Source organism: Lissotriton vulgaris, chromosome 3_2 (genome assembly GCF_964263255.1).
Source record: "Lissotriton vulgaris chromosome 3_2, aLisVul1.2, whole genome shotgun sequence".
Lineage (NCBI taxonomy): Eukaryota > Metazoa > Chordata > Amphibia > Caudata > Salamandridae > Lissotriton > Lissotriton vulgaris.
The window spans coordinates 162,185,657-162,198,501 of record NC_141690.1 but is presented as its reverse complement, the minus strand read 5'-3'; the positions used below and the strand labels follow the sequence as shown (position 1 = coordinate 162,198,501).

The following is a 12,845-nucleotide window of genomic DNA, read 5'->3' as shown; positions in this document are numbered from 1 at the left end:
TACTAGGGGTAATTCACACATAGGCTCCCATAACATTTTGTCCACATGAGGTATCCACTCTAAATTTGTATCCTTCTTTCCAACATTCTGGGGATTTTAAAGGTACCCAGAGTTTGTAGATTCAGCTGGAGGGGACCGACAATTTAGCGGAAAATACAGCTACATTTTGTTTTTTTGTGGCAAAATGGAAAAAAGTGCTGATGAAGAAAGCATCTGTTTTATTCCCTGCAGTTGTATCATCAAAGGGTTGGTGGAGCTAACATCACCATCTTCCCAGCTTTCAGGAACAGGCAGACTTTTGTCAGAAAACCACATTTTTCAACACAGTTTTTGCATTTTACTGGGACATAGCCCATGTTTCCTATTTTTATGTGCCTTCCTTTGAGGGTTTCCTATATAAATTAACAGTTGAAATAAAACAATTATTGAAAATTAGTTGAGAAATACTGCCATTTGTGCCTACATTTTCACCTGTAACTTCATCTAGCTATGGCAGATTTTTAAAGCAACATACCATTATGTCTGCTGTACTCTTCTGGTTTTGGAGATGTAAAAGGCTTGTAGGTTCACTAAGAACTCGAGGTACCCAGAGCCAATAATTCATCTGCACCTTGCAGTCATTTTTCATTTGTACCAGGTATACAGCAATTCATTTGGTAAAATATAAAGAATGAAAAATATGTACCAAAGAAATCCATGTATTTCTGAAATGGGAACAAGATATGCAGTTTAGAAGCCGTGGTTATTTACACAAACTGAATTTGTAGCATGTGAATTATAGGGCATTTTTCGAAATGACTTCTTTTTTACACAATGTATTACATTTGGAGCCACAAACGCAGAGAAAGACTATTGGTAAAACACTTGTTTTACTATTCTATGTTCTTCCAAGTCTCCTGATAGCAATGGTACCTAACTTGCATGGGTAGGCCTAGAGCCCGTGATAGGAAACGGGCTAAAACCAAATGTAGACACATCACATTTTTCAACTGAAAGCTGCCCCTTTTTTTGCAAGCTCCACTGGCATGTTGTTAAAGCTAGCAATCCTGTACATTGTTGAAAATTAGACACTCGGGGGAATCCGGGGTGGGCTGACTTGTGTGGTTCTCACCTGTTTCTGTTACTCAGAATCCCTTGCAAACCTCAAACTTTGTCTAAAAAAAAAGTCCTCACATTTCTGTGATGGGAAGATCTGTAATCTGCGGGGAGCTACACTTCCACCCACCCATCAGTTTCCCTTGTCTACCGATAGAAATGGTACCTCACTTGCGTGATTAGGCCTAGTGCCCTTGACAGGAAACGGCCCAAAATGCAATGTGTAGATGGCCGCCGAGCCCGGGACCAAAAACGTAGGTGACCCCTTGCAAAACGGGGTCATTTTGTGCTAGATACTTTTGATGTCTCCACAATTCATTGTGGGCCATTCGTTGTCACGGGCATTTGTCCCACCCACACAAGTGAGGTAGCATTTATATTGGGAGATCTAGAGGGAACACTGTGTGGTAGGAAATTTGTGGTTTCTTTCTGATTCTGGAACAATATGGCACAGTAATGAAAGGAAAATGGGTTGACCGTATTCCCTGCGGAAACTAAGTGACTCAGTAACTGAATTTATATGTGCGCCTTGTATTTACCAAAGAATTCACACCTACTATCTACAAAAGTGGGTGTTGTAGATGTGCTATGCAGTCTATTATTATCAAACAGTGGTTATTGTAAACAGTTGCATTAAAGGCATCATTGTGTAGCTTTCTTATACATATACAATTACTACTTTTTGTGAAATGGAAACTTTCATGAAAGGTAACGAGTAGTGATATTAATGTTACCTAACCTAGAACACTTTTAATGCAGTAGAATTCTGTACAGTGCTTCATTCATTACTGTAGCGTCCTCCCCAGCCCAGGAGCATACAAAATAAAAACGCCATACATGGAGCTCTGTAACAGACGTCTTTATTCCTCAGCATACTATCACACACTGTACTCTCATTAAATCATAGCCATCAACAACAACACCTTAACACCTCCCAGCAAGTTATGTAATTTCTCTGTTGAGTCTGTCCTAGTGCACATTGTCTCATAACGCTATAATTACCACCTTTCAGAGAATGGGCAATCCATTCATAGATTCCATTTACCCCAGCTTCAGTGGAGTACAAGTTTACCAGAAATATTTAAAAACTTTTATAGAGGAAGAAAGCTAAAGGGAGTTTATACAATGCTCAACACTGACTGGAACTTTACACTGCAGCTAAACACTTTTACACTAACCTTGCATAAACACTAGCAGGACATTGTTGCCACCGGGTCCGTCCAAAACACTTGAGAAACCTTCTCTCAGTTCTTGGCTTTTCAGCAAATAGCACGTTACACTCAGAATTTATAATTTGGCTTTTGACATTGGCAGGGGATGTACAAAAATCCCAGCATGTGAAGCTTTTGTTGAGAATGTCAAAATAAATACATGCTGTTACGTAAGATATTAGGTCACTTGGAAGCTGTCTCATACTCATATAAGGGTTAGAGCACTTGAAGTTTCTTAGGTTTGGCATTAGCCATGACCTTTTAATTTTATTAAATTTATTTGAATAATATACTTACTTTAAAGGGCTTTCAGACCAGTTTCTTCATCCATTGGTCTGTGGTCTCCTCCTACTACAACATACAGCATTTGCAGTGGGTCAGATTATTTAGGCCACTGGTTAACTTCACTTGGAGGGACAGCATTTTACCCTCTCTCAATGAACAATTCCATGCATAAGGTGGTTGCCTTCAGTGCCAGTATTTTTGTTTTTAATTTATTATTTTAGTCTTACCTTTCTGTTTAGAGCCTAATGTGCTATCCCCATGCCATCCCAGTTTGAACCCAGCCATATGCAAATCAGTCTGGACCCTGCGCCCAATGGGAACAGTCCAGCCCGAACTGCCAGGCCAGGTCCTCCTTGGACTGAAAACAAGCATCCAAGGACCGGTTTCATGGTTTCACTCCTCATCAGCCAGGATAGCTTGACTCCAGTGTCATGGAGAGCAAGGGACCCACATCTTGGCATACCCGTCCCACTCGGGGAGACAAATGCAAAAAGAACAATTGATGGACAGAATGCAGAACAATTTCATAAATTGGATTTAATGTTTGTCAACACACTTAGGATCAGAGGGGATTGGAGACAAAGCCAGGAGGTACTGATCCCTCAATAGAACATGTATTCTCACAAAGAGTATGTCAGTGTAAGAGAGAAGAAGATAAGAATGGTGTAATGTCAGAAGAGGGGAGAGAATTCCTTCAGGGCAAGAACCCTCACTCACCGTTAGGTGACATGCTTCATCATATGGGTTCCCTCCTCACATCAAGGTGTGGGCTGCGACTCCCCGAGGGGAGGAGCTGAGTTTTTTTCTCAGAGATGATCGTATAGATAGTGGTGACTGCGGGGCAGAGTGCAGAAAAAGTTGTGATGATTAAAAGTGTATCTCTGGATCCACTAAAACGTTACTGGGTGGTCACAAGGACACAGATAAAAAGCAGGAGGACTAGAGATAAAGCCAATATATCCCTAGAAAAATGTCTACATGTTTCAGCCATTATTTGGACCCCTAAAGGGATCGGGAGGCATTCATCAAAACCCTAAATAGATGAGTTGGCCTAACGACTAGGGCGGTCGACTTTGAACCAGGGGAACCGGGTTCGAGTCTCGGCAATGACGCTGAACATCCTGTGATTCTGGGCAAATCACTTAATCTCCCCGTTCCTCCCGAAAACGAATGTGTCCTCATGTAACGCAACTGGTGCTATGTAAAGCGCTCTGATACCCAAAACCGGGTCAAGTTTGCGCTATATAAAACTCCCTAAAATAAAAATAGTCACTCTGCATATGTGAAACTAATGTCAACATAATGGCCACCACAGGAACTAGGCGGTCAGGTGTTCAACAACCCAATTCACTTCAAGGGGTACGTCTACTACAGAACGATATAACAGACCAACTCTTCATGCACTTAAACAGACTTATTGTGCCCAACATGTTAGTATGGTGCACCGTCCAGAAAGACTTCCAGCCTGGACATCTCTACGGAAGGTGCACATTATTTTCACATATGCAGAGTGACTATCTATTTAGGGTCCTGCTGAATGCCTCCGGATCCGTTCAGAGGACCAAATAATCAGTGCTGCCGGCCCACTACTCGAGAAGCAAAAGACACACAGATGATGGACGGAATGCAGAGCAAATAAAACATTCGCCCCCAGTCAAGAGATCTGGGTTAAATGCATCATTCTTTGGCTCACCATGCCACCCCAGTCTAGACCCAGCCATATGCAAATCCATCCTGACCCTGTACCTCTTGGGAACAGTTAAGCCCGAACTGCCAAACGAGGTCCTCCTTGGACTGATAACAAGCATCCTGGGACCAGTTTCGGGGCTTCACCCCACATCAGCCAGGCTAGCTTGAATCCAGTGGCACAGTGAGCCTGGGACCCACATCTGGGCATACCCAGCACACTTAGGTCGAGAAAGGAAAAGACAAACAGATGATGGATGGAATGCAGAGCAAATCAAACATTCACCCCCAGTCAAGAGATCTGGGTTAAATCCATCATTCTTTTGCTCATCATGTCACCCCAGTTTAGACCCAGCCATATGCAAATCAGTCCAGACCATGTGCCTCATGGGTACAGTCCAGCCTGAACTGCCAAACCAGGTCCTCCCTGGACTGGAAACAAACATCCTGGGACCAGTTTCGGGGCATCACGCCTCAACAGCCAGGCTAGCTTGAATCCAGTGACACGGTGAGCCCAGGACCCACGTCTGGGCATACCCGGTGCACTTAGGGCGAGAAAGCAAAAGACACACAGATGATGAACGGAATGCAGAGCAAATCAAACATTCACCCCCAGTCAAGAGATCAGGGTTAAATCCATCATTCTTTTGCTCACCATCCTGGCCCACTAGTAGCATTTAATATACAGGCCCTGGACACAGGTAGTTCCACTTTACTGTGGGCTTCCAGGTAAGTAAAATATGCCAAATGTGTATAAGCCAATTCTACCATGTTTTAAAGAGAGAGCACAAGCTCTTTCGCTTTGGCTAGCAGTGGTAAAAAGTGAAGAGTCCTCAGGCTAGCAAAAACAAAGTCAGCAAAACAGGAGAGTTGAAGGCAAAAAGTTAGGAGAAAACACACACCAAGGATGCCAGGTCTACCAGTGCAGATTTGATATTTTTTTCTGAAACACTGAGTTCTCCTAAGGATAGAATTGTTAACAGTACTTGCGTCCCATATTTGTGTGATGCAATATTTACCCAAACCGTCAAGCATTGTCTTTTCTTTGGTAAATTTTAGAAATCCCCCAAAATACGTTTTTAATACCAATTTTATTGTCACTGGATCACTAATCTCAAAGGCCGGCTTTTGTTGAATAATTGAGGGTAAATGCCCCTTGCATTAGTTTGGCGATCTCTAAAGTTATGATGACAGCTGTGAAGGTCAGAATATCTAAGGATGATTCAAATGGATTAAGACTCAGATAAGGGAGATACCTTGGCGAAGGATGTCAGAGCTTGTATGTTTTTATTTAACTGTTTTATAATTGTTCTAATCTAAATATGTTTATGTAATTTTATTGGAAACTGTAGGTATATTTTAATAGGTATTGTGAAATAATTAAACAAAATATTTATACAGTATTTTTTTTAAAGGTTTCTTGTATCAAAATAAACGGTTTGACTGACTGTCAAACATCTGGGGCCGTATTACATACACGGGGGGATACTTTCCCTGTTTGCCCAACGGCGCACCTTTAAATAGGTGCACCATCCGCAAACAGGGAAAGTGCGCTGTGTTACTGTGAATGTTCTGCCCCCTGAGCAGCTGTGAGCGCGCACTACCTGCAGGGCAGCGCATTCAAGTGAAATAAAGAGAGGCTGATTCACTGTGCAGGCGGCAACACACCTGCACTTTAAAGAGGGGAGAGAGATCCCCTTGCAGGCGGGTGTAGTGAGTGACTGCACTCTCCTGCAAGTGCACTTCCTACGGTCATGTTTGCGTCCGCGCCCACGGCCGTAATACGGAGTATAAGTGATTCCCCTCATTTGCATGGGGCCACACAAATGAGGGAACTCACTTGAATGATAGAGCTACAGAAGGGGATGCATAAGTGTCTGCGGCCTCTCCTGTAATACCAAAGTGCACCAAGCAGGAGCACATGCACACTGCACGCCCGGGACCCTCTTTGTAATACAGCCACAAATCTCCTTCAGTTTGCTCACTTATGGAGCCAATACTCATATTACACAGACTCTTTCAATGGTGGAAAGCAATTTCAGGTTTTCATTTGCACATACAATGTGTGGATGAAAGTGATTTGCTGAAGAAAACTCTAGGGCGGAGTTAATCTTGATGGGGACATTGCTGCCATGTAGCAGCTGTTAGATCAAACAAGCAAAGTCACCTTTAGACTGGATGTTTTCCTAAAAAAAAGGTTCTCTCTTCTTAGGGGAGTCTCCACAATCTTGGTATCTAGATATCAGCGCGCCAATTGCTTTCACTCCAAATGCTTGCAGAAATGTATTTAATGAAAATGCCCTCAATAAATTACATGGCAACGACAGGATCTGAAGAAAAATGTTACGTTTTGGGTTAAAGTCAAAGTGAACGTTCTGGGAGTGATAACTAGGGAAGTGGCTGTCCATCAAATATAGAGTTTGTGATAAATTTGCTTAAAAAGTTATTCCAATCCCTGCCCATGTTTATATGCCAATACATTATGCTCAGTTTTTCCCCCAAATATGAATGACGCACTAAGCATTTTGTCTTTTTCTCAAAATCTCTTTTTGGCTTTCCTGAGCTATTTGGACAAGTTATCTGGTTTATATTTCCCCAGTGCACTCGGAGGAGTTAGAACACGGTGCATTCAATGCCATGTTACACTTTTGTTTAGCAACTGAGAGAACAATTTGCTTAAAAAAACCAGAGACCCTCATCCTGAGTTTGAAGGACTAAGATGTCTTGTATTGAACATTGCCAACGCCATTGATGCTTTTTATTTCCAGCAATGGCGTCTGATTCCCTACTTGGCTGCAGCTTTTGCCTTGGACCATTTCGCAAAGACATTGTTTATGAACCTCGTTGAACTTCAGATAGGCCTTATGCTGAGAGATAAGAGTGCAAGGCAGGTAAGTTCTTGTAGTTGATGCCTACTCCTTTTATGATATCTTTCTTACTAATACGTGATGAAAGAAATGAAGCTTTGCCACGAATGTTGGAAACATAATACATTAGTGATAACTGCAAGCTAAAAAGCTGTTTTTCGTGGGCATAAGACGTTGGGTAAGGTTAAGGAAATATATGGAAGGACTTTTTAATTTTAGATTCAACCAAAATAAAGATTAATTCGTAGACCATTGAAGGTAGCTTATATCCTGTGGTTTCCAAATTTGCTGAGAGGTTTTTTTTTAACAAATGTGTTTTCAGTTTGTTTTTTGGTGTACTAATAAAACTCTCTTTCTCGTTTTGCATACATTACATTTTGGGGATTTCTAGAAATGAAGAGAATTTGACAGTCATCACTTAAAGTAGGCACAAAACAACAGTTGCATGTTTCTAACCAATGTTATTACAGACCATCTTACAGATACATATATATATATATATATATACTGAAAAAACAATGGTTAAAGTAAAGTTATAGTTAGGTGAATATGTCAGTGAAAACATTAACGTTTTGAACTAAAAAAGTCAAAACACAGACATTCATCAGTTATAGTTAGCAGAGTTAACTATAACTTGCGTCCGGTCATTCACTGATTATTATCTCACATTACATCACTCATGACATATTCTGTGACCTCATTTCTATCACTGATAACATCTCAAATTACATCATTGATGATATCACTGATAACATTATCCAAAAAGTGTGCTAGTTTTTTTTCATAGTTTACATAGTGGCAGGTAACTACCATATTACTTTTCTACCTAATATTGTACAGCCTGAGTCCAGCTAATGGATGTAAGTGTTTACAAAACGTACATGCTTCTAATGCATCATAGGTGTGTAGATGTATAGAACACAGCATAATTCTTTGCATTGAAGACTAATTCTGGGCAGGTGACCGTTGATGACCTGTGTTCAGCATGTTCCACAAGAGTTGTTTAGATCAGGAGAAAACATTTCCAACAGGGTAAAGATTGTACGTCAAACATATTAATTGTAGTAAGCAACCTTGAGTTATTAGGCCGAATCGTCTCAGCATGACAATTTCTACACAATTTATATGAGTGTGTGCACCAGTTACTAATCTATGTACATGTGGTTGTTTTGCTTCAGAAGATGGGTTATCTGTAAAGTTTTAACCTCAGTATGGAGGCTGCAGATAGTATGAACGTTAGCACCTCCAGGCCTTGGTTATTTTAAGTGAATAGGCACTCTTTGGACAAGCTTTGCGGAGAGTGTACACTGTTCTTTGTAGATACTTTTTAATACTCTTTGGGATATTTCTTATGAGAGTTTCACTATCTGCAAACAGTGTGGTATAGAGTAAACAGTGTTAACCCTACCCACTTTTCTACTCATAGCCACTTGATTTCTTAATGCAGGTTTAGTGACTGTCAAAGATTTGAGACCGGAAAACACTGTCCGTAGTAGGTTATTAGTTATGTAACAGGGTTTGAGTCTCTGGAGGAACTATGCTTTCCCTGAACAGTTGAATACAGATTCAACAGTGTGTGCAGGATAGGTTACCCTTTCATCAGTGGTTCATAGTCAACATGAACTCGACTACCCATGAAGTGTATGGTGTAGAGTCAATGTTGCACATAACACAAGCTTGTTTTCCTGTGGGTGTTTATGTATGATAGCGGTAATTATGCTTCATATTACTCTTAGCTATTTTGACTTTCTTAGTTCTAATCTATATCCGTTTATAGAGCAATGCTTACAGAAGAAGCTTGGATGATGTCATCAGTGATGTCATTTGAGATGATGTCATCAGTGATGTCAATAAATATGCCATAAAACATGTCATGAGTGAGGTAATATGTGAGGTTAAAAGCAGTGCATGACACTTGTTAAAAAAAGACACTATTCGCTTAAAATAACCAGGTCTGAAGGTGCGGTGCTAAAGATCATACTTTCTGCAGCCTTCATACTGTTGTGAAAACTTTACATATTTACAACAAGGGGTGGTGAGGGACAGAGTCTCTGAATTAAGCAGAAAGCTCTCACCCAGTCAAGAGATCAGGGCTAGATCCAACACCGTTTTTTAGCTCACTGCACCATCCCAGTTTCAGAACCTGGCTGTATGCAAATTAGTCTGTTCCTGTCCCAGTGCATGATGGGAACAGGGCAAACCAAACTACAAAAGCCAATTCTTACACTGGGAAGGAAACAAGCTCCCGGGGACCGGTTTCTGGCATTACAGCCGTCTTCGGCCCGGTTTGCTTGAATCCTGATGGTGCAATGAGCAAGGGTCTCACATCTGAGAATACCCTTCCACGCTTAGGGTGGACAAAAATATTTACAACAAGGGGTGGTGAGGGACAGAGTCTCTGAATTAAGCAGAAAGCTCTCACCCAGTCAAGAGATCAGGGCTAGATCCAACACCGTTTTTTAGCTCACTGCACCATCCCAGTTTCAGAACCTGGCTGTATGCAAATTAGTCTGTTCCTGTCCCAGTGCATGATGGGAACAGGGCAAACCAAACTACAAAAGCCAATTCTTACACTGGGAAGGAAACAAGCTCCTGGGGACCGGTTTCTGGCATTACAGCCGTCTTCGGCCCGGTTTGCTTGAATCCTGATGGTGCAATGAGCAAGAGTCTCACATCTGAGAATACCCTTCCACGCTTAGGGTGGACAAAAATATTTACAACAAGGGGTAGTGAGGGACAGAGTCTCTGAATTAAGCAGAAAGCTCTCACCCAGTCAAGAGATCAGGGCTAGATCCAACACCGTTTTTTAGCTCACTGCACCATCCCAGTTTCAGAACCTGGCTGTATGCAAATTAGTCTGTTCCTGTCCCAGTGCATGATGGGAACAGGGCAAACCAAACTACAAAAGCCAATTCTTACACTGGGAAGGAAACAAGCTCCCGGGGACCGGTTTCTGGCATTACAGCCGTCTTTCTGGAAAAGAATTGGCTTGGTAGTTTAGTCTGCCCTGTTCCCATGATGCACTGGGCCAGGGACAGACTGATTTGCATATAGCCAGGTTCTGAGCTGGGATGGGGCAGTGAGATAAATAACGGTGATGGATCAAGCCCTGATCTTTGGACTGGGTAAGAGTGGTCTGCTCAATTCAGACACTCTGTTCATCACCACCCCCTTTTGTAAATCGATTTTGGCCACTATAGGTGTGGCAGGGTATACTCAGACATGAGTCCCTTTCTCACTGCTCCATCAGGATTCAAGCAAGCCGGGCCGAAGACGGCTGAAATGCCAGAAACCGGTCCCCGGTAGCTTGTCTCCTTTCTGGTAAAGAATTGGCTTGGTAGTTTAGTCTGCCCTGATCCCATGATGCACTGGGCCAGGGACAGACTGATTTGCATATAGCCAGGTTCTGAGCTGGGATGGGGCAGTGAGATAAATAACGGTGATGGATCAAGCCCTGATCTTTGGACTGGGTAAGAGTGGTCTGCTCAATTCAGACACTCTGTTCATCACCACCCCCTTTTGTAAATCGATTTTGGCCACTATAGGTGTGGCAGGGTATACTCAGACATGAGTCCCTTTCTCACTGCTCCATCAGGATTCAAGCAAGCCGGGCCGAAGACGGCTGAAATGCCAGAAACCGGTCCCCGGTAGCTTGTCTCCTTTCTGGTAAAGAATTGGCTTGGTAGTTTAGTCTGCCCTGTTCCCATGATGCACTGGGCCAGGGACAGACTGATTTGCATATAGCCAGGTTCTGAGCTGGGATGGGGCAGTGAGATAAATAACGGTGATGGATCAAGCCCTGATCTTTGGACTGGGTAAGAGTGGTCTGCTCAATTCAGACACTCTGTTCATCACCACCCCCTTTTGTAAATCGATTTTGGCCACTATAGGTGTGGCAGGGTATACTCAGACATGAGTCCCTTTCTCACTGCTCCATCAGGATTCAAGCAAGCCGGGCCGAAGACGGCTGAAATGCCAGAAACCGGTCCCCGGTAGCTTGTCTCCTTTCTGGTAAAGAATTGGCTTGGTAGTTTAGTCTGCCCTGTTCCCATGATGCACTGGGCCAGGGACAGACTGATTTGCATATAGCCAGGTTTTGAGCTGGGATGGGGCAGTGAGATAAATAACGGTGATGGATCAAGCCCTGATCTTTGGACTGGGTAAGAGTGGTCTGCTCAATTCAGACACTCTGTTCATCACCACCCCCTTTTGTAAATCGATTTTGGCCACTATAGGTGTGGCAGGGTATACTCAGACATGAGTCCCTTTCTCACTGCTCCATCAGGATTCAAGCAAGCCGGGCCGAAGACGGCTGAAATGCCAGAAACCGGTCCCCGGTAGCTTGTCTCCTTTCTGGTAAAGAATTGGCTTGGTAGTTTAGTCTGCCCTGTTCCCATGATGCACTGGGCCAGGGACAGACTGATTTGCATATAGCCAGGTTCTGAGCTGGGATGGGGCAGTGAGATAAATAACGGTGATGGATCAAGCCCTGATCTTTGGACTGGGTAAGAGTGGTCTGCTCAATTCAGACACTCTGTTCATCACCACCCCCTTTTGTAAAGTGAAAACTTTACAGACAGCTCATCTTCTGAAGCAAAAGAAGCACACGTACATAGGTTAGTACCTGATGCACACAGTCTTCTATCTTACGTAGGAATTGTCATGCTGAGATGATTGTGTCTAATAAACCAAGGCTGAACTGTTGACCTATTGGAAACTTTTTCTGCTGAGCCAAAAGCCTGTATGGAACATACTTGACACAAGTTGTCAGTTTAAATATTTATAACGTGTTAAATACCTCTACACACCTATGATGCATTAGAAGCACATGCGTTTTGTAAACACTTAGACCCATTAGCTGAACACAAGCTGCACAAAATAAGGTAGAAAAGCAATAGGATAGTTAACCGCCACTATGTAAAATATGAATAAACTAACACACTCATTGGATGATGTCATCTGTGATATCGTCAATTATGTAATCTGAGATTTCATAAATAATGTCATAGAACGTCATGAGTGATATCATATGTGAGTTCATAAACAGTGTATGGTGGGGTGCAAGTTATAGTTAGCTCTGCTACCTATAACTATAGAATTTCAGAATTTTTTGTCGTTATTCAGAAGGTTAATGTTGTCACTGACATGTTCACGTAACTATAACATTGTTTTTTCAGTGAAAAAAAATAAATAAATATATATATATATATATATATATATATATATATATATATATATATATATATATATATATATATATATATATATATATATATATATATATATATATATTCCATACACAAAGAGTTGCCCCTACGGAAAGAGCCACACAGGCAGATATGCTTTCTTCCTTTAATGAAGGTGCAGAGAGTGCGCAAACTTCGAAGCCAAAAACAAATGTTGCAGCCTTACGCGTTTCGGGCGGACACCGCCCTTGATCACAGGCACAGCCAAAGTCTCGCAGCACAGATTAACACGAATCTTCCGTTTAAATGAATAGCAGTCCCGCCCCCAATGGGGCTACACAGCCTTCTGGTATTTGGAGTTCGTTTGTATTACCCATGTGGGTTTCCGTGTTGCTCGCAGATGTGGCAAAAAAATTAACATCCACAGTGGGCTGAACTCCGGAGATTTGCACACCCTCGTGCACATATTACAGCCTTCATTGGAAATCCACCAGTCCTTGTGATGACACGTCCTT

The 12,845-nt window shown here is 42.2% G+C and overlaps 1 protein-coding gene across 2 annotated transcripts in view; it reads left to right on the top strand.

The window, feature by feature from the left end:
- ACOX3 (acyl-CoA oxidase 3, pristanoyl) overlaps nt 1-12,845 on the top strand; it is a 474,351-nt gene that overhangs the window by 317,993 nt on the left and 143,513 nt on the right. For both annotated transcript variants that reach the window (XM_086964140.1, XM_086964139.1), the window contains exon 10: nt 7,046-7,168. In XM_086964140.1, coding sequence (XP_086820266.1) covers nt 7,046-7,168 — 123 coding nt within the window. The remainder of the gene's footprint in view (nt 1-7,045; nt 7,169-12,845) is intronic.